The 23,109-nt window shown below is 53.9% G+C and overlaps 1 protein-coding gene across 1 annotated transcript in view; it reads right to left on the bottom strand.

Moving 5' to 3' along the window:
- Window positions 1-482: 482 nt before the first annotated feature.
- The window catches only part of FGF18 (fibroblast growth factor 18), a 36,084-nt gene continuing 13,457 nt past the window's right edge, over window positions 483-23,109 (bottom strand). The window contains exons 3-5 of the mRNA XM_055554928.1: window positions 20,799-20,979; window positions 8,509-8,615; window positions 483-1,599 (exon numbers count right to left, since the gene is read on the bottom strand). Coding sequence (XP_055410903.1) covers window positions 1,333-1,599; window positions 8,509-8,615; window positions 20,799-20,979 — 555 coding nt within the window. The 3' untranslated portion in view covers window positions 483-1,332. The remainder of the gene's footprint in view (window positions 1,600-8,508; window positions 8,616-20,798; window positions 20,980-23,109) is intronic.

The raw sequence follows: 23,109 nt of genomic DNA, 5'->3' as shown, positions 1-23,109 counted from the left end.
GAAGATTGAGGGCAGGAGGAGAAGGGGGTGACAGAGGATGAGATGGTTGAATGGCATCACCAATTCAATGGTCATGAGTTTGCACAAACTCTAGGAGACAGGGAAGGACAGGGAAGTCTGGCATGCTGCAGACCATGGGTCGCAAAGAGTCCAACATGACTTAGTGACTGAACAACAACAAGGCCTTGAATACCCTTGGGACATAAATGTGCGTGAGAGCACATGTATGTGAACGTATGACTGAGTCAACCACTGAATCATGACTCACTAGAATGTAATCTTTCTGGAAGCAAGGGTTACCATCTGCTTTGTTTAAGGCTGCATCCTCAGTGCTTAGACCAGTGCCTGGAGCACGGCCGTGTGGAATGAATGAATGATAAATGAAATGAATGAGCAAGGCCCCAGCTCTCAGCCCAAAGACCTCAGACCAAGAACAAACATGGAAGGGCACCTGAGCCCTGCCCCCGGCCACCACTCACCTCTTGATTTTTTAAATAATTTGTCAATTGTTTTTAATTGTTGAGGCAGTAATACTTGGTTCATGAAACTGCAATATACAGAGAGGTGAAATAAATAGCTTATATATATATAATATATATAATATAGCTGGTTTTAAAATATTCCCTTATTCATTGGTGTACTAGGTCACGTGAGTCACGGAAGGTCGATAGCAGCATCCTCCAGAACTGTGAGTAATGCAGGGTCACCGTGATTGGACGAGGCCGTCTGTCGTCGAAAGTCGAGGCGCCGAGAATTCTGAGGGGCACGCCTTCCCTGCGCGGTGTCTCAGGGCAGCTTGCAGCGGACAATAAATAAATGACTGCAAACCAGAGAGCGATTTTTGTTGGACTCTGGGGCAGGGACAGGGGACTGGGAAAGAGGGGGAGTTGGCTGGGTGGGGGGAACACTACTTTCTCTTTGTTTTTCTCTTTTTTGTGTTTTTGCTTTTTTTTTTCTGTCTTTTTTTTTTTTTTTTTGCTTTAAGAACCTTTGGGAAAAAGGACTTTGGTTTCTCAGAGTGTCGTTTTCCTCATTCAAGTCCTCCTCTGGGGACGAGTTTCGAGTTGTCTGTTCCTAGAGAGACACAAGCACCTGTGCATTGACAACAGTCCCTTGGCGTGAGTCTTTTGTCAGCGGGTTTCAAGTCAACAATAAAATCCTTATCGCTCCCCTTCCCCCAAGAATTTTGGTTCAGTTTTTGTCTTCTCTTAAACACAATGTACAAAAATAGAAATTCTTCCTTATTTTTCATGTAAAAATATTCCTCTGATTGCAGTTCTCCGTGAGTGTGAGTGTGGGCTGGGGCGGCCTGGGGGGGCGCGGCGGGGCCGCCTAGCCGGGGTGCGTGGGGCGGATCCGCCGGGACCGCTTGGTCACCGTGGTGTACTTGAAGGGCTTCTGCAGTTCGGCCTGTCCCTTGGGGTAGCGTTTCATGAAGTGCACATCCTGCTGGTTCTCGCGGGTCTTGGGGCCCTTCCGCGGCCGCCCCTTCTTGGTGAAGCCCACGTACCAGCCGGAGTACTTGGCCGACATCAGGGCTGTGTAGTTGTTCTCCAGGACCTTCTCAATGAACACACACTCTTTGCTGGTGCCATCAGGCTGCAGGAAGAGAGAGAAGGAGCAGGTGAGAGAGGAAGGGCAGGTGCAAGGGGCAGAGCTGTGTAGAGAAGGCAGGGACGGGGGCCAAGGCTTGAGACGGCAAAGTAGAAAGGGCCTGGCCCCAAGCATTGGCCTCAGCAGTTTCACTCCCCGGATCCCTAGAGTGGACTTGACTTGGCGGCCCCTGCATCTTCCCTGCTCACCAATTAGGTACCAGCCTCCCATTACCATTCAGGGATCCCTTTCTTTTCCACTCCCACGATGGAGCCAGGGGCTTCCGCCTCAGCTCTACTAGAACAAAAGATTCAGATCTGACCAATCAAAATATAATTCCCTGTGATTGGTGCAGAGCACAGCACGTGGCCTGAGTCATCCAATCAGCAGTCCTCAAGATCCTGTTATAAATAATCCCCCCAAACATAGGCCAGTTTAAACTTGGGAAATAGGTAAGGCTGAAGCAAAGGCAGTCACTGTACCCCCATGAGGGGAAATGCCGCCTAACAACAAGGTCAGCTTGGAGGAAGAAAGCCAAGAGGAAGAGAATGAAAGAAACCAAGTCCTCCTCACATCTTTCAGTTTTTGGACCTACCCAGCTATATCTGAAGCTCAAGTTACCTCACTGTTATGTGGGCCAATAATATCTCATTTCCTTTAAAACAGTTGAGACTGTGTTCTATCACATGCAACAGAAAGAGGTCCCAACTCATGTGCACGAAACCGGGGACCAAGTTAACTGCCTACTCAACTGCCATTCAACTCCACTGTTACAGAGTTAAACATAAATTACATTTAATGTGGTACATCTTAATGTTTGTTGTGAAGAGGGGTGGAAGCCTCTGAAAATAAGGGCTTTGGCATGACCAAACTTCAAAGCCTATACCCATGGTTCTAAGATTTTAGGGTCCCAGGTGAACTCCCTGGGAGACTATGCCAGGCAAGGAGCACTAGATTCATAGTCAGACGCTGAATCAACTCACACTTCCTTATGTGACCTCAGGCTAGTTAATTTCATTCTCTAAACTTTGGATTCCTTGCCTGGACCAAACACGGAAAATGACTCCTGCGTCATAGAGATGTTATGAGGAATGATGCTTATAAATGAGCCAGGCACACAGTAGGAACTTTTCACATTATTTCTGAAGAGCAGGTGGTTCCAAAGGTCTGACCTCCCTCCTTGGATCTGAACAAAAGGTGGTGGAAAGTGGACTTTGAATCTCCTCCTTGAAAAAGCCGAATTGCTCGGTGTGGAAGAGTGGGAAACACACAGAGTTGGAAGGCCTGAATTAGCAGCACTCGAGTTTCCAACTAACATCTCCAAATTTAGGCCGGGCCCACTCCTCGTTACAGACGGGTGCCCAGCCAAGTTGGAAGCCCAGCGGTCTGGCTGTGTGTGGAGACTGAGGTGCAAGTTCCAGCCTTTTGTTTGAAGTGGAAAACGGGCTGGAGCTTCCAGGAACGTTCACCTTTGAGCGGAGGGCAAGCTTGGGCCCTGCAGACAAAGTGCTGAACTTTGCAGAAAGGGACAGGCAGGGTAAGAAAACATTCTCTGGAGGAGAGATCTTTCGAGGAGGCTGCAGAGTATACAGGGGGTGGGCCTGGAAGAAGCACGCAGGACCCAGAGGACATTATGGGTTGAGTGAGCAGAGAGGGCCTACTGTGAGGGAAGCTGGGGCATATGTGCAAGGGAGATAAAATGGAGTGGGCTCTGGGCTCCCCATGGAGAATTCTGGAAGCTGCCTATCCAACCTGAGTCCAGGTCCCTTGGATGGTTTTGATGGAACAGCCAGAGAAAACTGAATAAAGGCTATACCATGGCTGGTTCCCCATCTTAGAAGATCTGCCTGGAAAACTGCTTTCAACCTTCAAGAGTCAGTTCAGTAACCACCTCCTCCAGGAAGCCTTCCCTGACTGCCATCTAGCTCCCTGGGTATTTCCTCCTCTTCCTTCAAGACTCCATTTGAGCATTGTGTGTGTTCATTGCTCAGTTGTGTCCAACTCTTTGCGACCCCATGGACTGTAGCCCACCAGGCTGCTCTGTCCATGGGATTTTCCAGGCAAGAATACTGGAGAGGGTTGCCATTCCTTTCTCCCATTTAGCAGCATGCTTTATTCAACTCACATACTCCATCTTCTGAATCCCCTCCACACCCACTCCTTCTCCTGCCTGCCCAACAGAGTAGTTCTGTATCTGCCTGCTCCTCATCAGCTCAGGAGCTTCAGGAGGTCAAGACTGCTTCTCGCTTGCTCTCATGGCTTCGGCATAGGTCTTAGCCCAGGACAGGGGCACCCGGAGAATTTGTGGTTAAATGGATGAGAGTTCTGCTGGGACACAGATGGTGGGGGTGATACATTAATTGGTTTTCCTCCAAAAGAAAATGGACTCTGCCTCCTGGATCCCTTACGAATGTCCCAGAGGCAGCTGTGAGTTGTGAGAGGCCCCTCCTGGGGGATGTGCTGAGAACAGTGAGGGCCCAAGCTCTCAGCCTGCCCACCTTGGTGTCCCTACTCATCCATTTACTCATTCATTCAGCATTTACTGATTGCCAACTAGAGCCCAGATATTTCCACATCCACTGTCTCATTTAATCCTCTTAACTTGCCAAGGGAGACTCTACCTGGTAGGAGAAAACAATTCAAATACACAAGAATGGCTTTCCCAAGATCATGGAGCTGTTAGGTGGCAAAGCCAGGATTTGAACCTGCACTCGCCACTGCAGCTCACTTCTCTGCTGTCTAATCCCAGACAGGCCCATGGGGAGAAAGGGTATGGAAGAGTGGGTGCTGCCCATCAAAACACCTCAGGTCCCCCAGGACCACAGAGCTGCCATGCTCAGGAAGCAGTGATTGGAGGTTCAAGGGCCAGCACAGGGCCTGGCACATATGCTCTTGCCTGGGTTGAGGATCTGGGGTTCAGGCTGAGGTTCTGACACCCCAGAGGTCAGGAGCCCTTGGGAGGAGCCATAGGCCCTCTAACCATCACAAGTTCCCACCTGAACTCAGACTCAGTGGATAAGAAGCTCACAGGTAGGCCACCCTGGGGCCTGACCCATGCCTTTCTCCTCACCACCTCTATGACCCTGCTTATGGCCTGCAGAGATTTTTTAAAAAATACATGTGCATGGGCCTCACCCCCCAAAATGCTGACTCAATTGGTTCAGGCAAGGCAGATCACCAATATTTAGAGAGTAACGGAACAGCCCATCCCAGAACCTTGGTGATTTAGTAGAATTTTATCATCTCTGGAAATCTACCACCTCCAACCTCCTTCTTTCCAAACCGGAGTCCTATTCCTTCTGTTTGATCTGAAGACTGAATCCTGATGATATCACTTGGCCCCTAGATCTAGTCTTCCTTGAAATCAGAACTACCCCCTGGATGTTTTTAGTGACCTAGACAAAAAAAAAAAAAAACAAAACAACAAGACTTTTGCTTAAAGGCATTTTGAATTAGGTTTCAGTCACATTCAACCAAAGCAGTCTTCATAAACATGCAGTGTACAAGGGACCCCCTGCTCTGAATGGGTTTGGGGCCCCATGTTGCCCCAAAGGGGACACACCAATGATCGCACAGGAGCAGACAGATGAGAAAAATCCACCTGGGTTGAATATCCAGAGATGGGGAACAACTGCTTAGCACATACTGCTTGACATTCAACAACTCTTTTATGGAATGAAAGGAAGTACTATCTCCTGGGTCAGGTGGAGGTGGGGTCCAGAGACGTGGCAAGGAGAAGGGGGCTTCTTCTCTCTCAGGGGCTTGGGAGAAGAGCTCTGGCACGCGATCAGTACGATGCAGCAGAGAGAGGAGCAAGGCCAAGGGTCTGGAGCATCGGCAGAGGCTCTCTTGGGGGTTCAGTGATGTGTCCGGCTGTGGCCAGATACGTAGAAGATTGACACCCAGGGTCAAGGCCATCCAAGCAAGCTATCCTGTTGAGCCAAAGGAGCCAGAGCCTGAACTGAGGTCCAGGGTTCCCACAGGTGAAGAACCTGACTTTCAAGGGGAATGTAGCTCATGTTTAACAAGTAAGTGTCTACTCAGTGTCAGGATTATCTTCCCATTTTACAGGAGAGCACACTGAGGCTCAGTGTGGTCGCAGCACTTGATTCCCAGGTCTGACGTGGCTAATTCTGGCTGTAGGTTGAGTCAATTCTCAAAAGGTAAGCACCACATTTCTGTTTCTTTGGTATCCTTTGAGCAGGTATAAGAAGCATGATGGATGGATCCAGAATTGGCCCTCAGAGCCATTAGCCTGGTGGGGGATGCAAGCAGGAAAACAGCCAGTGCCAACCCAGGTGAGCAGACTGCAGAGAGAGGGCTGTGTGAGTAGCCGTGGGCTCCAGGGTGGGTGTGCTGACTGGGCGGTCAGAGAAGCCAGAGATCATGAAGGGAGGAGCCAAGACTCAGGGTGGATGGTCGAGGGAAAGGGTGTCCTGGCAGAGGGAACCGCATGCACACAGCCTGAAGGCCGCATCCAAGGAGTGGAGACTGGCAGTGCCGTGTGTCTGGGACATAGGAACACGAGGGCAGGCAGGCTCTCTCCAAGGAGTGTAGCCTTTCTTGGGTAGAAGGTGAGGGTCTGAGGACTGGTTCTGGCTGAGCTGCGGGTGGAGAGGAGGGGCGAGCTTTAGAAAAAGCTGAGAGTGGGCAGAGGGGAAAGGCCTGGAGGTGGAGCCTGAGGCAGCCGAGGAGCACTATTCTGGAGAAGGTACGAGGGCAGAACAGAGGCAGGAGTTACGGCAGGACCAGACACAGACCAGCCATCAAGAGTAACCCCAGGTCGGGGTCTGATCGGCTGCCGACCTGTGACAGAACTGCCAGCCAAGGACCCGGGGCTCCCAACTGCAGGACCCAGAGAGTGGGCACTGGGCTGGGTAGGGGCCAAGAGGGGGACCCGCCCGGCCGAGTCGGGATAGGTGGTTGGGTGGCCTAACGCCCATGGAGCCTCCGTGGCCAGCCCGGGAACTGGGAGGGGAAACTTGGGGGTGGGGCGGGGGGGAACCCTGCAGCAAGGTGGAGGGGCACCTTGCCTGTAGCAAGGGTGGAGGGAAGCGGAGCGCGGGGCGGGCCTCGCCGCCAGCTGAACCATCCCCAATATTAATGACGGGAGAGAGGGCGAGGGGGCAGGAAATCGGAGCCGGCTCCTGTGGAAGCGGTGACTCAGCGGCCAGCCGGCGGGCGGGCGGGCGGCGGGCAGCGGCCCGAGGGGACGGGGCTGTTCTTTTGACCCCAGGACGGCCCTCCTGGGGTCAAAATGCCGGGAACCACGCAGACGGGGAGGGAGGGGCACGCGGGCACTGGGCACGGCGGGCTGCGGCGCGGCCCCTCCTTTAAACAGGGAAAAAAAGGGGGGTGAGGGGAGAAAGGCGAGCCCACAACTGCAAGCAGGTTGGGCCTGGGAGGCGGCCCAGGCGGGCAGGAGAACAAAGCGCCCGACGCGGGGCTGGCCGCGCCGCCGCAGGAAACGCACAGCCAGGCCAGGGGACCCGGCGCCCGGCCCGCCCGCCGCCCCTGCCCCGGACCCCTCGCTGGCCGGCCGGCCGCGGACAGACGCGGTGAGTGAGTCCGCGGAAAGTGAATCACTAATTAAAACCACTCCTAGGCATCCCGGGGCGCGCTACGGATTACTATTCTGTTGCTCTTTGAGAAGCTCCAGCTGGAATCCTTGCCTTCTAAATTGGGCTTTGAAGCCCGCCAAGCTCTAGCCCGTGACCTGGGAAGAGTGCCCGGACACGGCCAAGCCTCAGCTTTTTCATCTATGAAATGGGAATGGTGGAAGTCTGTTCTTCCCCGACCCACCTTATGGTATTATTTTGAAGCATTTTCTGCTTAGTGCCTGGCAGAAAGTAGGTGCTCAATTAACAGAGGCTATTGGTACCCTTGTTATTAACAAATAATCAGAGACACTCTCCTGGCTCAGGTCTCTGGCCTGTCATCCTCTCCCCAGGATATGGAGGGGAGGGGGGAAGAGGGATAAGAATTGGGGGATTCGGGGAGTCAAAGCCATGGCTTAAACAGAAACTGAAGTCATGCTTCCTTCCCCCACCCTAACAAGGTGTAATAAATGCAGGTCGTCACAGAGGGCCTTGCCTCAAGGAGAAGAAGCCATCCTCTTTGGAATCTGGGTCTACCCTCTACTCTCCACTCCAACAGGCCAGCAGAAGCCACCCCCTCATTATACAAGTTGGACAGGAGATGAGTAGGGTCCCTGCAGAGAGAAGGGAACTTGGAGCATGAATCCACTATAGAGATACTGCCTGTAACACCTTCCACAGGAGCATCCAAAGGAAGCAAGTGTGTGAACTTCACAAACAAGGACACTCAGGCCAAAAGGGGCAGCAGCATCAAAACGCAGCATCAGTGGAGGCTCAGAATCCCTGGCACATGGGTCCACCCCACCCATATCCTACCCGCACCCTGATTTGTTACATGCCTGTTCCAAAGTAATAAAACCTTCCTGAAATGCTAGAATCACAAGGCTGAAGAGGCTGCTGGGTTCCAGAGGTGTGGCTGTGGGGAGTCATAAACCCCCTGTGATTATTAAAACAGCGCTGCAGCCCCAGGCCCTGGCCCGCTGGTTCCCTGCTGCCAGACTTCAGGTACATTCAGACTGGGAGCCTCAGACCCCCTGGGGGTTCTCCCACTGCCAAGCAAGCCAGAGCTCCAGGTCCACTAGGAGAGATCGGGGCCCCATGTACTCCCCAAAGTCACAGCCACAATCTGGCAGGCTACAGGTGAGGGGACAGAGAAGTGGGGGTGATGAAGAGATCTCACAATGGGAATCTCTGTCTCACACACACATACACATTCATGGGACCTCTTTCCCATTTAGGGCTGATGGGGCCCAGGAGGCACTGCTCCAGCCCCCCTGGGTTGCTGGGGGACCCACCCAAGTCCCAGACCACCACTTACCTTCCCCACAAGCTTGCCTTTCCGGTTCATACACAGGTAGAACTCGGTCTCCTTGCCCTTGATCCGGACTTGACTACCGAAGGTATCTGTCTCCACTAGGAGCTGGGCTTCGAAAGGCAGAAGGAGAACAAGACACATTTTTTTACCAGGGGTAGTGGCTGGCCTGAAGACTCAGCAACATGATCCCTGACCTTGCCCTTGCCCTTGGACCTCCCACTGCCCCCAGAATCAAGTATGCGGGGGGGTGGGGGGGTGGTGGTGCTTCCGACAGGTTTCTCTGGAGCATGTGCCCCTCAGGCAGGGAGAAAGGCTCTCTGACACCTGTTCCCAACTCCCGGACTCTCTGGACTCCACTGGGGACCCAGATCGCTCCTGGTGCTAAAGACCAGTGTGACTTCTCCTGCCCTCATCACCCACCTTCCCCTGCCCCTCAATTCCCTTCCCCAATTCAGGACACACAACCACACAAATAACCCCAAAGAAGCAGCAGTCTCTGGACTGAAGGCTCAGACATTCAGATGCCTATGAGCTCACACAGGCATTACAATGTGCGCGCGCGCACACGCACACACACACACACACACACACACAATACATACACACGTGTCTTGCCTTGTGGAATGCTAAGCTACTTCCTCCAAAATTTAGGTCAGAAGCCCCTTCCTCCAGGGCAAACATCTGGGTGTCCCCTTCTTGATGGGGATATGAGAGAGGGAGTGCCCCGGCCACTTGAAATGGGGAAATGTCTGGAAAGGGTAATTCAAGGCCCCAGGGAAAGGAGGCTATCAATATAATATTTCACTTTCCTCAGTCAAAGCCATTAAGACTTGGGGACTTCCCTAGCGGTTCAGTGGTTAACACTCCATGCTTCCAATGCAGGGGGCCATGGGTTCAATCCCTGGTTGGGGAACTAAGATCCCATATGTCACATGCCACACAGTATGGATAGAAAAAAAAAGGCCACCAAGGCTAAAGGATAACTAACTCTCAGGAGCCCGGAAGTCCCAATCAGAACCCAGTACCCTCTGGTCTGGAATGGGAGACCTCATGTTAAATCCCCATACTCCACAAAAACATGGGGTATCCAGATGATCCTGGATGGGGTAGCCAGAGCTGACCCCCAAAGCCTGACTGAACAAGAACATCTAGTGGCCGAAGGGTGACTGTCTCTTGATTAGGCATACTGTAAGACCCCTCCCTGTCCCTTGGCCACTTCACATTTTCTCCCTGGTAGGATGCTGTGTGACTTGGGCAGGTCACATGCCCTCTCTGATTTTGAATCCCAGAGCCTGGATTTCCCTACCACCTCCATCCCCCTTCTTTGCCTCTGACCCCCTCATTCTCACCCTCCCTCCGCTGACCCTTTGCTTCCCAACACCTGCCCCTCCCTCACCCACAAAATTTTAATTTCAGTGACAAGGGACTTGCTTCTCCATAACAAAATCATAGTTCTAAATACAGTATCCTTGGAGCCACAAACAGTGTACCTCAGTGCCCCTAAAATACAAGAGGTATGATTTTAATAAAAAAATTTAAAAATATATACCCTGGTGCCCTGCTGTGAAAATTAAAACCATCTGGAACTCAGGATTTCCAATAATTAATCTAGCCCTCCTTTGACACCACTACTAATTAAAATGTGATACCCACCTTTCCAAGGAAAAAAAGAAGAATTTACATAAAATTTAAAGATCTAACAAGAATTTAGTAATTCTAGGAACAAAGGTGGGGGCACATTCTTCTCTCTACCTTCCCCCATCCCTAGTAAACACTGAGTTGAGAATATTAGTGAACACCCTTCATGCTCCCTGCTTCCCTAAATCCAAACTCCCTGTAACTCTCTTGTTAGCTTAGTCCCTGGGAACCAAGGGTCAACCACCACAGCACTTCTGAGACTTGCTTTCAGCATCTCCTCACAAACTCAGGCCCCACCTGGGATGGGGGTTGTTAGGGGTCAGGAGAGTCCCCACCCCCCAGGAGCTTCTGACAAAGGCAGCATGTGTAAGGGGAAAGGTGAGAGCTTTGAAATGCACATGTATGGATATGACTCCCTAGCTCCACTTGCCAGTGTATGACCCTGGGCCTCAGTTTCTTTATCTGTAAAATGGGGGTGGTTACCCCTCATCTTTAACAGCCAATGTGAGGGTTATATAAAATGATGCTGTTCTCAGAGGCTGGGTAGGAGAAACTCAGTAACTGTTCCTTAAGTTTCTTGATAACTGCAAAATAAACCCATTTACCCAAAAAAAACCCAAAAAGTAGTGGAAAAGAAATCTGGTATGTATAAAAGGGCAGAGGGGAAGCAGAACTTGCTTCCCCAAGGCAGGCCTTCTGTCCTGAACTTTCTCAGCATCCTCCAGGGTCTCGGGTACCCCACACTGTGAGTGCATCAGAAAATGCCTTAGGCAGGGATTTACAGAGCCTTACCATCCTGGAGGGGTGACCTGGGGTAAGCCATACACCCTATCTGAGCCCCTAGTTTCCTTACCTATACAATGGGAGTGGGGCCTGACTGTTCTGATTGTCTCTGGGATTGGAGAGGGGTAGGGATTGGAAATCATAAAAAGCAGGTGAGGCCACAGGGCTGAGGCCAGGCAGCCCCAAGCACGTCCGAGAGGACTCTGTCTGCCCTCTCCTGGCACCAGCCTGGGGCCCTGTCTTCAGAACACCTCTGCACCCTGGATCCGACTCCCCTGTGACCCTGCCAAAGTCACACATCCCCCGTGAGGTTAGGTACCTTCATCCCCCTTTTACAGTGTAGGAAACTGAGGTTCAGAGAAGCAACCCTTCCCGGGTTGGGGGGGTGGAGGCGGGCTGACATCCAGTCTGGCTGGCTCTCTTCCTGTTGGGGCCTGGGTCCCAGAGGAGGGCCCCCAGCTCCAGGGAGACTTGGCTTAAAACACAGCCCCCGCTTCTCATTAGCCACAGCCCATCTGAGGAAGCCCTGGCCTCTGCGTGAGCCGTCCAGGGGCCTAGGGCTGGGGCTGGACGGCACCCCACCCCCGCCAGCCCAGCTGCCCCCACCCCAGCAAGGGGACGGTCTGCACCAGCCGCTGCGCCCTGGGGAGCCAGAAGTCTGTTCTTCCCCAACCGCAGCAAGCCACAGAGTGACCTAGACTCCACTCAGCACATGACATAATGAGAAGGGAGCCGGGCCAAGATTATGTAAAGTCTTTGGGGAGTAATAGCAGCAGCAGTTCTCAGAAAAAGAGAAAGAGAGACTCCACCCACCCAGACCAGGTTTGCCCCAGAGCCTGCCTGGTCCTCAGCATCACACTTCCCCGTCTCATGACCCAAGACCTAAGCCCACAAGACGCACCTCTCAGGAGCCAGAAAACTCATCTCCACTCGGTTTGATTCTCAGGTCGGTCCCAGGCCAGGCAGGAGGCATCAATGATATCATCTTGCCACTCACCAGCCTGGCATCCCCTCCTCCACTCTCTGCTACGCTTGCCCCCAGCAGTCTCTCCTCTACAGATCAGCCAGAAGGATACTTACAAAATGCACAGAGAACTGTGCCTCTCCCCTGCTAAAGCCTCCTATGGATCTCCATGCGTGTGTGCTCAGTCGCTCAGTCGTGTCCCACTCTTTGCAGCCCCAGGGACTGCAGCCCACCAGGCTCCTCTCTCCATGGGATTTTCCAGGCAAGAATACTAGAATGGATTGTCATTTCCTCCTCCAGGGGATCTTCCCGACCCAGGGATCAAAACCGTGTCTCTCGCATTGCCAGGCGGATTCTTCACCACTGTGCCACCTCACTAACAATCCAGACTCTGCAAGGGGGCCCCTAAGAGGCACCCGGTCTGGCCCCTACTGTCCGCCCCCGTCTCCCACCCTCGCTCACAGCCCTCCAGCCACAAAAGCCTCCTTGCTCCTCCTGCTCTGACTCACCCAGCACACTCCCGCCTCAGGGCCTTCTGCCTGGCGATCGCTTTGCTCAGAGTTGCCCACAGCGGCTCCTCATCTCCTAGATTGACATCTCAACTCAGATGTCACCTCCTCAGAGAGGAGGCTACAGTCCATGGGGTCACAAAAAGCCAGACATGACTGTGCAACTAACACTCTCACACACTATTCATACTTAGCTCATCAAGCCCTTCATATACTTACTAAAGTTAACTTATTGGTCATTTACCATAAGCCAAGTGTGGGCTAGGTGCCGGAAACCACAGTGGTGGATGAGACTGGTAAGGGCCTGCCCTCATGGAGCTTACCTTCTGGTGGACAGAGACAGACACAGAAAAGGTAGCAAATAAGAGGAGACCACTTGGAGGAGAGCTCGGAGGAGAATGGAGCAGGGATGGCAGGAGCTGGACTGGGAGGGTGGTGTGACCAGGGAAGGAGGTGACATCTCAGGTCCCGTGCAGTGCAGGCAGATTCTTTACCATCTGGGCCCCAGGGAAGCCCCAAGTATGCATAATGCCATTTAAAAGTTAAAGCAAACAAGATTCAGGGCGGTAAAGAGACTTGCTCAAGGGCATACAGCTGGTAAAAGCAGAGTAGAAGTTCAAATTCAGTGTCTGATCCCACGATCAATGCCTTTAGCAACTCTGCTCCCCACCGGTGTTACTCCTGCCTCTCACTAGAACTCTGAGCTCCCCCACTCACCCAACCCCAGCCTCAGAGTTACTATCAGATATTCTGACAAAGGGAGAACGTCCTATCCCTCTCTGGGCCAGGACTAGATGACTTCCTTTCAGTACTGCCCCTCTGGGAAGCATCAGTAACTTATATTTATTTAGAGCCTATCAGATGTTGGTCACCGTTCTACCCTATACTCATTATCTCAGTCCTTATGACAATCCCAGGAGATTAGAACTATTTTTTTAATTTCCCCATTTTACAGGTGAGAACATGGAGCCCCAAGATCACACAGTGGTGGAGTTAAAACCCAGGCAGGCTAACCTAGAAGTCTGGGTCTTAGCCTGTCTCCCCCTTAGGTCAAACTTTTCCTCCATGCCAGTCCCTTTCCTGGGGAAGTTAGTGAACGAACAAGGAGGGTCTCTGCCTTGACTTCACCTTCCTGGGGCAGAAGTCTGTGGGTTGAGATGCCCAAAGAGCCAAAGGTTGAGGCCCATCCCTCACCAGTTCCATTTCCAAATGACCTCAAGGCAGGGAAGGGTACCAGCAGTCACCCTGAGGAAGATAGCTTCTAGCTGATTCTGGGAGATGGCCCATAGGAGCACCCAAGTCTGGGTTCAAGCCACAGCCAGAGAGGCAGCAAATGGCTTCCGACCTCATTCTGACCAGGAGAGTCTGTATGCGCCAGGAGCCAAGCGACTGAGGGATCTCTCCTGCAGAGGAGGCCACAGAGCCAGTCTCGGCTCAGAGCAGGAGCCCAGCGCCTGCCCATACAGGCCAGGAGCTTAAGAGCCCAATCCCTTCTCCAGCATCCAGACAGGAACGCAGAAAAGGAAAAAGAGAAAGTGGAAGAAAAAGAAGCTGGAGAGAAAGCCCTTTCTATTAAAAAAAAAAAAAAAAAGCTGTCTTTTTCTCCCAGTTTTGCTGAAATGCATGGAGTAACAATGATGGTTTTAAAAAGCTAATACTTATTTGAGCATTTACCATCCGTCAGGCACTGTGCTTAGAGTCTGAATATGGAAAGTCTCATTAGATCCTCACAACAACCTTATGAGGTAGGAACTATTACGCCCATTTTACTGATGAAGAAACTGAGGCTCTGAGCAGAGCTTCAGAGGTTACTTGCCAAAGTCACTCAGTAGGACCAGGATTTGAACACAGGCAGAGTAACTCCGGAGCTGGTCTGACACAGACAGAGAAATTCTGACTCAGGCAGAGCAGGACAGACACCAGGCAGGCTGGCGACGGCAGAGAGATGAGAAGTGACTTTGGTGGGTGGATGGATTGACTGATTCCAGAGTGATTTCCCAGCTGGGCTTCCCTGCGGGCGATCCAGGACCTCTCTTGGAAGCTTTTTGGTTGGAAGGGTTGGAAACAGCAGGGAAAGACAGACAGAGATCCAGAGAGACATACAGAGAGGGACACAGGAGACCCAGAAAAACAGAACTGGAGGACACCAGGCAGGAGACTTGGTTTCCTTCCCCCTTTCCCACAGGTTTCAGAGCTAAACCTCCAAGACCTGAGAAAGCAAGCAGGGAGCTGGGAGCCGATGAGAGGCTGGGCAGAGCAGTGCCCCGGGCCTGCACAGGGGGACCCGCCGCCAGCTGGCTGCTGCTGTGCCAGGGCAGGTACCGGGGCCCCTCTCCAGGAATCACCCTCCGGCGAGGAAACGTCCTTGCCACAGAAGGCGCTGGGAGGTCACACTGAACCAGTACCCCCTTCCTCCCCTCTGAACCAGGTGGAGGGGAAGGGAAAGAAGTGGGGCAGGAGGAAGGATTCCTCTCTGGAGAGGTTTCAGCATCGCTATTCACACACACATACACACACACACACACACACACACACGCACACACGTTATGGTTTTTCTCCAAAGGTGCCCATGGCTCCCCTTCTCCTAAAGTCACCCAAGGAGGCTCGCAGGCCGTGTGGGTTTGCCAGAATGGAAGAGGGAGAGAATCAATAGGATCGATCAGGAGCTATATTTAATCCTAGCTGTAGCTCTCATGTGGCTGTTGAGATGCAGAGTCACCAAGGTGTGGGTGGCCACTCCTCACTGAGGACAGAAGTCGTGGGACATGAGCTCAGAGGGCAGGGGTATTAGTCGGATATATTAATGCTCCTTCCAGCTGGGAACATCTCTCGGAAAAGCTGGCTCTGTTGCTCATGGTATCCCCACTGCAAGATGCAAGGCTGGCTGGAAGGGAGGACAGGAGAGGAGAATGGGGGGAGCACCGATTCCCCAAGTACCTACTCTGTGCCCGGCGCTTGCCCCAGAGGAGTGGTCTCACCCACACTCCTGGAGGCTCACGGGTCACCCATGCACTCACTGGCTCAAACACATATTGCACACTGGTTTGTGGTTGGCTGTGTGCAAGGGGGATGCTTCCCAGGTAGCTCTGTGGAGAATCCGCCTGCAATGTGGGAGACGTGGCTTCCATTCCTGGGTCGGGAAGATCCCCTGGAGAAGGAAATGGCAACCCACTCCAGTAATCTTGCCTGGAGAATCCCATGGATAGAGGAGCCTGGCGGGCTACAGTCCATGGGGTTGCAAAGAGTCTGACATGACAGAGCGACTAACACAGTTTCACTGCGCAAGGGATACAGTGAGGACAGCAGACAGAAGTCACCTGGCCCCAGAGTGTGCACTGGAGCAGGAGACACAGAGAGCAAACAACTACACACGCAGCAGAACCGCAGGCAGCAATAAGTGCTAGGAAGAGAAACACACACACACGAGGACACAGACAGGAATTCTCTGATAAGGTGACGACTGAATGAACGAGGTGAGGGAGCAAACGCCATGGGAACATCTGGAAGAAGGGCAGCCCCAGGCTGAGGGCCCAGCAAAGGCCCTTAACTGCAGACACACGTGGCATGTGCGAGGGGCAGCAGAAAGCTGGGGCTGGAGCAAAGCCGGCAAGGACTGGGGTGATGGAGCCTGCGGTCAGGGAGGAGCCAGGTCAGGCCTTCCTGCTGAGGGTGTGGATTTCTAAACGACATGACCACCTTTGAATGAGTGACCGAGGCTCACATTTTGGACCACAGTATGGAGAATGGACTATGAGGTGTCAGACTCAGAGAGAAGGGGGTCTCTGCTGCCTTGCCCACACCAGCCAGCCCAAAGGACCTGGCTCCTCGCTCAAGCCCAGCCCTGCAGCAGGTACCAGGAGGAGGGAAACGGGGACCAGAGGGCCCCCGCCCACTTCCATCACCCACTCGGCAAAAGTCCTGCAAGACCCCACATGCTTTCCCAGATGAGTCACGCATGTCAGCCCCTGACTGGGCTCTGTGCTGCCCCGTAATTATTTTAGTCACTCATCCAGGAACCTTTAAAGGGGGCCTGCTTTCTGCCAGGCCATGTGGTAGACACGGGGACAGGAAGAAAGGTCACTGCTTTCAAGGAGCTCACATTCTTGGAGGGGAGTAGGGGAACTCAGGAAGGCTGCCCAGTGGGGCAGAGCCCACGCTGAGCAGGCTGACTCCCCGTGACCCTGGGCAGCAGTGACACAGCTGGAATCACTGGTCCATGCCAAGCTGGAACCAGTCCACAGTGTACTAACCCCATGCCCTGTCCTCTGCCACCCTGCAATGCAGGGAGGGGACGGGAAGGGCCCAAGGGACACAGAGAGCAAGAGGCCCAGGCTCTTAGAGTCAGCCCCTAGGAAGGAGCAGGGGCTTTGGAGCTCGTTGAAGGCTAAGACCAGGTAGTCTCACTCATGGCTGTACTGCCACCCGAGTGAGGGAGGGACCCAGGTGTGAACCCAGAGACCAGACCACACCCAACAGAAGGGTCCAAATGTGTTTCCGCCTGAGACAGCTGGCAGAGCGCTGCCAGCCCCCGCTGCTGCTTGGAACCGCGCTGCAGGAGCCTCTTCTATCTGCAGCAGACGTGCCAGGGCCCACTGACGGGAGAGAGGGGGCACCCCTTCTAGAAGCTCCATGAACCAGTTCCCCAGAGGGGAGCCTTCACCCGAGCCCACAACCACATCCCCCTGCCCCCAGACAACAGCACTGAGTCTTGTGGCTTAAATAATTGTAACATCATTGAGCAGAAGATACCCTTTCATTTCAACAACCCCATTCTACAAAAGAATAAATGGGCTCAGAAAGGCTTACTCCCACCCAAGGCCTCCAGCTCCTAAGTGGTGGCACTGAGGTTCCAGTCGCCTCCGGTTCCAGAGCCCACATGCTCACCCTCTCAGAGGACCACCTCCCTGCTGTCACAGGCCCTCCAGAGGCCTTCTCAGGGTTGCTCTGAGTACTGTCCGTCCTGGGAGTCTGGCCTCCTGCAAAGCCTACGGCTGATTCATGGTGATGTATGGCAGACACCAACACACTATTGTAAAGCAATTAACCTCCAATTAAAAACAAATTGTAAAAAAGAAAACTTGGGCGTTTGAGGTGTTTTTTCTTAATCAGGTGGAAAAGCCACCTTTATCACATGAAAGTAGGCAACCACAAGCCTTATAGAAGCAGAGTGGCTCCTACACCGCCGTAACCAACACTGGGGCTCCTACCCTTCCCTGCGGGCTGGCTCAGCTGACCCCGGGTGCTCCTCCGCGAAGTCTCAGGTCGCACCCAGCAGTCCTGCTTCCCGCAGCTAGTGTGCCTTGACGCCTCCACGTTCCAGCTTAAGGGCATCGACCTTGGAGGCAGCGGGGCCTTCCCATCTTTGCTTGGCTGGTAAAGGAACTCAGCCCAGAGCCAGCCAGACATGCTTGCCCTGGGCACTGGAGGCTGCTCAGTGACAGAGCTGCCCCTAGAACCCAGGGGTCCTGTTCTCCTGACTACTGGCCGGACCGAGGTGACAGGACCAAAGGCAGGAAGGGTTGGGACTGACGCAATAACCCTAGGTGGGCAGGCCGGCGCTTGCCCAGTTCCTGGCTGGCCACGCGCCACCACACTACCCATGTCACTAGCCCCCGGCCCACGTACTTCTCCCTCCAGAGCAGAACCCAAAGCTATGAAAGCCCCGCATTCCGGGAACAGCCATGCCTGGGGCCCCCGGCGCTCTGGGAGAGTTTCAGGGAGCCATGGGGAGACCCTCCTGCAGAACAGCCTGGTGTAGAAGCCCGGCGCATCTGTGAGGATTTCACCAAAGACTGCTCACTGTGGTAAAGCTGCCCAAGAGCTCTGGGGTAGGCGTCCACGCAAAGGGAGGCCAGCGTCTCGCACCTGCCTAAGGGGTCTAGCGCCTCAGGATGCCATCGAATCGAGATTCTGAGTGTTTCAGAGACTCCAGTCAGAGATTCCGAGGGTCTGCAGGGATCCCAGATTCCAGGCATTTATAGGGATTGTTTATAATTGGTGTTTGCTGGAATTCCCAGACTCTATTCTAACTGGGTATGAATGCAAGTCTCAGAAGGCACCATTCTTTCAGCTGCACGGAGCCCTGAGGAGGAGAGAGCAGGTTCTGTGACATCCTGGGCCGCCTGGCCTGACTGAGGACCACTGGCTACCCCTCCCCCACAGGCAGGACAGGCTAATGCAGCCCCATCCTCCTCCTCGACCTGGCCACATAAATCACCCTCCCAATAATATTTGTATTGATTACCTAGATTGGAAGCCTCAATTGGCTCCATTGTCTCACTTCCTCTCTCAGGGCTCACAGATGGGGTCCCAGCCCCTCATCTGCGTTACTAATGCGACATTTAAATGGAGCAGTCTCGGCGGCCAGCAAGGCCCCTTGCTGCCCTGGGTGCTGGGAGACTGCAGGAGTGATAAACATGTTCCTTGACAGAGAATCATTAAATTAGACTTTGTGGAGCTGGAGGAGAAGCCAGGATGGGCAAGGCCCTGTATACACCAGGTGTGGTCCCCCAGCACCTCCAGGCTACTTGTCAGACACCCAGAGTTCAGGCCAGACCCTCCACATCAACACGAGCCTTTCAACAAGACCTCTCAGCGATTCGGGTGCACACGAATGTTTAAGAGGCGAGGCAAGTCCATCCCTTGTAATGCACAGAAGGGAGACCGCTGAGCCCCACAGATGCTCAGGCCACACGGGTGAGACCGCTGAGCCTCAGGTTCAGGCAGAGGAAACAAGAGGGCAAGTGGCTTCTGGAGAGAGGGGCCGGCCATTGCCTACCTCCTTTCCCTCCCGAGCTCCGGACCCTGATCTCAGAGCCTGGACAGATGGCTCAGACCAGAGTCTGACCCCCCTGTACTCTCCCAGCCTGGAGGGGCCAGAGAGAACTCCGGGGACTCCCCGGGAGGGCACCTCCCTCCCGCCCCAGCCAGCCAGCTGCCCCTTCCCTGGCAGCAACTGGACGGCAGATCCCAGGGAAAACCAGCACCTGGGTCTGCCCAGCACAGCCAGGCGCCCACAGAGTGGGGGGAGCAGAGAGCCCAGGCCGCAGAGAGGCGGCCAGCAGAGGGCCTGGGAGAGATGGGGAGGAGGGCGAGGACCCTGGTCAGAGGGAGGGAAGCAGGGAGAGAGCCTGAGATGGTGGGGATGGGGGAGACAGAGTGATGGACAGGAGCAGCCAGGGGGAGGCAGGTGGACTCAAGAGACAGAGATGCCAGATGAAAGGAGAAGCAGCCAGACCGAGAAAGGGAGCAGGGGGAAGAGAGAGGAGGGAGACGAGGCAGTAACGAGCGATGGGGCAGGAGAGGGAGGAGGCAGCTGGCCTGGAGGAGCCGGAGCCCAGCCGGCCCAGCCTGGCCAGCCGGCCCAGCCCCCAGAGACAGCGCAGCTGCCGCAGTCGGGCCCACCACGAGGGCAGTCCTGCCCCGGGGCACAGGGAGAATAAATGGTGTCCAAGATAAAGAGATCCAAGAAATTATTTGTCTTGTTGTCATGTCTTGACTGCAATGGGCAGGGACCGGCGGGCAGGCAGAGCCTCGTCTCAGAATGGCCCAGGCTGGCAGGCGCGGCCGCCCACAGCCCCTGGGCCCATGGCTGGGACCTGGGACACCTTCCAGAACCCGGGCCCGGGAAAGTAGGAAGCGGTGAGGGCGCGGTCGGCACTCGCTCAGGGGCCGGGCGGGAGGAATCTTGGGTGCCTCCCTCACAGCTGAGGATCTCTGCGGGCTGGGGGCCTGTGGACGGAAGGGAGTCGGGTGCGTCACTCCTTCCGGCCCCCTGCAGAGGCAGCCTGGGGCAGGTGATGGTTTCTGAACACCTCAGGGGAGCTGGGTCGTTCCAGGGTCAAAGGCAGGTCAAGGGCAGCCCCAGGTGGTGTGAGCACCCATGTTTCATAAGAGAGCAAACTTCAGTCCACAGAGCACACACGCACATACCTCTCCATGCAAATACGTATACTCTCACAAACATATGCACGTATGCACACACACGCTCGCACCAGGCCGATGTCCACCACCACCACAAACCTCCAGAAAGCATTCCCCAGAGGCTCCCACCCAAGCATCTGAGCCATGGACAGGTGGAACGACGCTTGGGGAGCAGCAGCAACCTGTTAGACGCCAGCCCCAGGCAAGCCACGATCACCCATGACAGCTCATATCTATGGGGCATTGACCAGCAAGAGTAGGCTTTACTCATGTCTTCAGTTACTACTCCCAACAAGGCTCTCAGGGATGTGCTACTGCATACCCGTTCCACAGATGAGGAAGCTGAGGCCCAGAAAGACTCAGCACTGGGGGCAGGACCACACAGCCAGGATCTGGGAGCGCTGGGATTCGAACCTGAGGTCTCGGCAACCAGGAAGGATGTGCACACAGTGGGACAGGAAGGGGCCGACACTTACCATACTTGTCCCCATCCTCGCCGCGGGCACTGATCCTGCGGCCCAGGACCTGGATGTGCTTCCCGCTGGTCCGGCTGTAGAGCTGGTACAGCCGCAGCTGCTTGCGGCTCACATCGTCCCGAGCCCGCGTCTGGTTCTCCACGTGGATGCGGAAGTCCACGTTCTCCTCAGCCGCCAGCACCTGGGCGGGGAAAGGGGTGACAGTGAGCCGCCCTGGAAGCCCAGACCCCTGTGTGCAGGAGCCAGTTCACAGCAGAGAGCGAGGGCCTCCGTGACGCCAGCTCTGGGCCAAGCGCTGGCACATGCTCGTAACTGCCCTGTTGTCGTTGCTCCATCGCTCCGTCACGGCTGACTCTTTGCAACCCCAAGGACTATAACCCATCAGGCTCCTCTGTCCATGGGATTTCCCAGGCAGGAATAGTGGAGTGGGTTGCCATTTCCTTCTACAGGGGATCTTCCTGACCCAGGGAATCAAACCTGTGTCTCCTACGTTGGCAGGTGGATTCTTTATTGCTGAGCCACCAGGGAAGCTCAGTTGCCCTGTTAGCCCCCATTTCATAGATGGGGCAACTGAGGCTCAGAGAGGTGAGGCAAGTTGTCCGAGGTGGCCCAGCCAGGAAGTTGCAAACCTAAGAATCAGGTCTAGGTCTATTTGAAAACACATTTGTTTGACAGCAAGCAAAGTTTGCTTTCTTTCTGCCACAGCCCCAAATTAAAATAAGAAATATTGACCGGAGTTGCCCATGTGACCTTGAGAACACAGTTTGTTCTGCCTCAGATATCTCCCCAGTAAAAGAGTGGAGCAGAGCCCCCATCCTGACTGCAACTCAGGATGGCCGTGAGGGTAAAGTGAGCCAACGGGAAGAAAAGTACCAAAATCACCACAGAGATGGGACAGGGATTAGGGGCATGTCATTGCTGTTTAGGTCCCCAGTGGGAAAGGAGAGAGACCTGGCAAGTTGCTTCCCAGGAATGAATGAGCTACACCCTACTGCCACTTCTCCCCCAGGAGCTGATGTGGGAGGGGTTCTCCTCTTCATACTGTAATGGTCCTTATGCTCGGCCCTACCCCGAACCCCCCGTAGAGAAGCTTTTGCTTAGCATCTCCCATCAAATTTCCTGTACCCTAGAAGTTTAGGGCTTCCCTGTTAGCTCAGATGATACAGAATCTGCCTGCAATGCAGGAGACCCCAGTTTGATCCTTGGGTCTGGAAGATCCCCAGGAGAAGCAAATGGCAACCCACTCCAGAAGTCTTGCCTGGAGAATTCCATGGACAGACCATGGGGTCACAGAGTCAGACAACACTGAACGACTAATACTTTGCAGAGATAGCCTATGCATACACACACACATAAAAAAATCCATCCACTTTTATAGGCTTCCCTGGTGGCTCAGTGGTAAAGAATGCTCCTGCCAATGCAGGAGACATGCATTCGATCCCTGGGTCGGGAAGATCCCCTGAAAGAGAAAATGGCCACCCACTCCAGAATTCTTGCCTGAGGAATACGATAGACAGAGAAGCCCGGTGGGCTACGGTCCATGGGGTTGCAAATACTCAGACACGATTTAGCAACTAAACAACAACTGGAAGTTTAGTTCATGTCTGACCACACTCTCCAGGAATCCACCTCTGGCTAAGCCAACAGTGTCTCTCCGGTCTTCCTTTCCTGAACATGGTCCAGGTGAGACCTGAACAACTTCACCCACCTCCTCACCAGCTTTCTGCTTCCACTCTCTCCCGCCTGAAGTCCATCTCCCGGCAAATCCAATCACCTTGTGTAATCCTCTCCTAAACTCTCCAGGGCTTCCCATCAAGTTTAGAATTATTTTTTTGGACCATTTTTTAAAAGCCTTTCATTGAATTTGTTATAATATTGCTTCTGTTTTATGTTTTTATTTTTTTGGCTATGAGGCATAGAGGATCTTAGCTCCCTAACTAGGGATGGAACGCTCACCCTCTGCCTTAGAAGGCAAAGCCTTAACCACTGGGCTGCCAGGGAAGTCCCTTCCCATCACATTTTTATAAAGGTCCCCATCGTGGCCTCAAGGCCCTGCAAGATGAGCCCCTGACCACTTTTCCACCTCCATCGTCCCCCCAGTTACACTGGCTGCCTGAGTTTGCCTCTGAGCATTCCACACAGAAAACCCAACAGGTGTCTCAGGGCCTTTGCACTTGCTCTTCCCTCTGCTTCACTGCTCTCACCCAGATTTTTGCCCTCTGGTTCCTCTGATTCACTGGAGTCTCTGCTCAAATGTCACAGCCTGAGACAGGACTTCCGTGACTGCTTCTGGGGCAGCCCCCACTTTAGC

This window comes from Bubalus kerabau, chromosome 18 (genome assembly GCF_029407905.1).
Source record: "Bubalus kerabau isolate K-KA32 ecotype Philippines breed swamp buffalo chromosome 18, PCC_UOA_SB_1v2, whole genome shotgun sequence".
Taxonomy (NCBI): Eukaryota; Metazoa; Chordata; class Mammalia; order Artiodactyla; family Bovidae; genus Bubalus; species Bubalus kerabau.
This window is presented reverse-complemented; position numbering and strand designations above follow the sequence as displayed.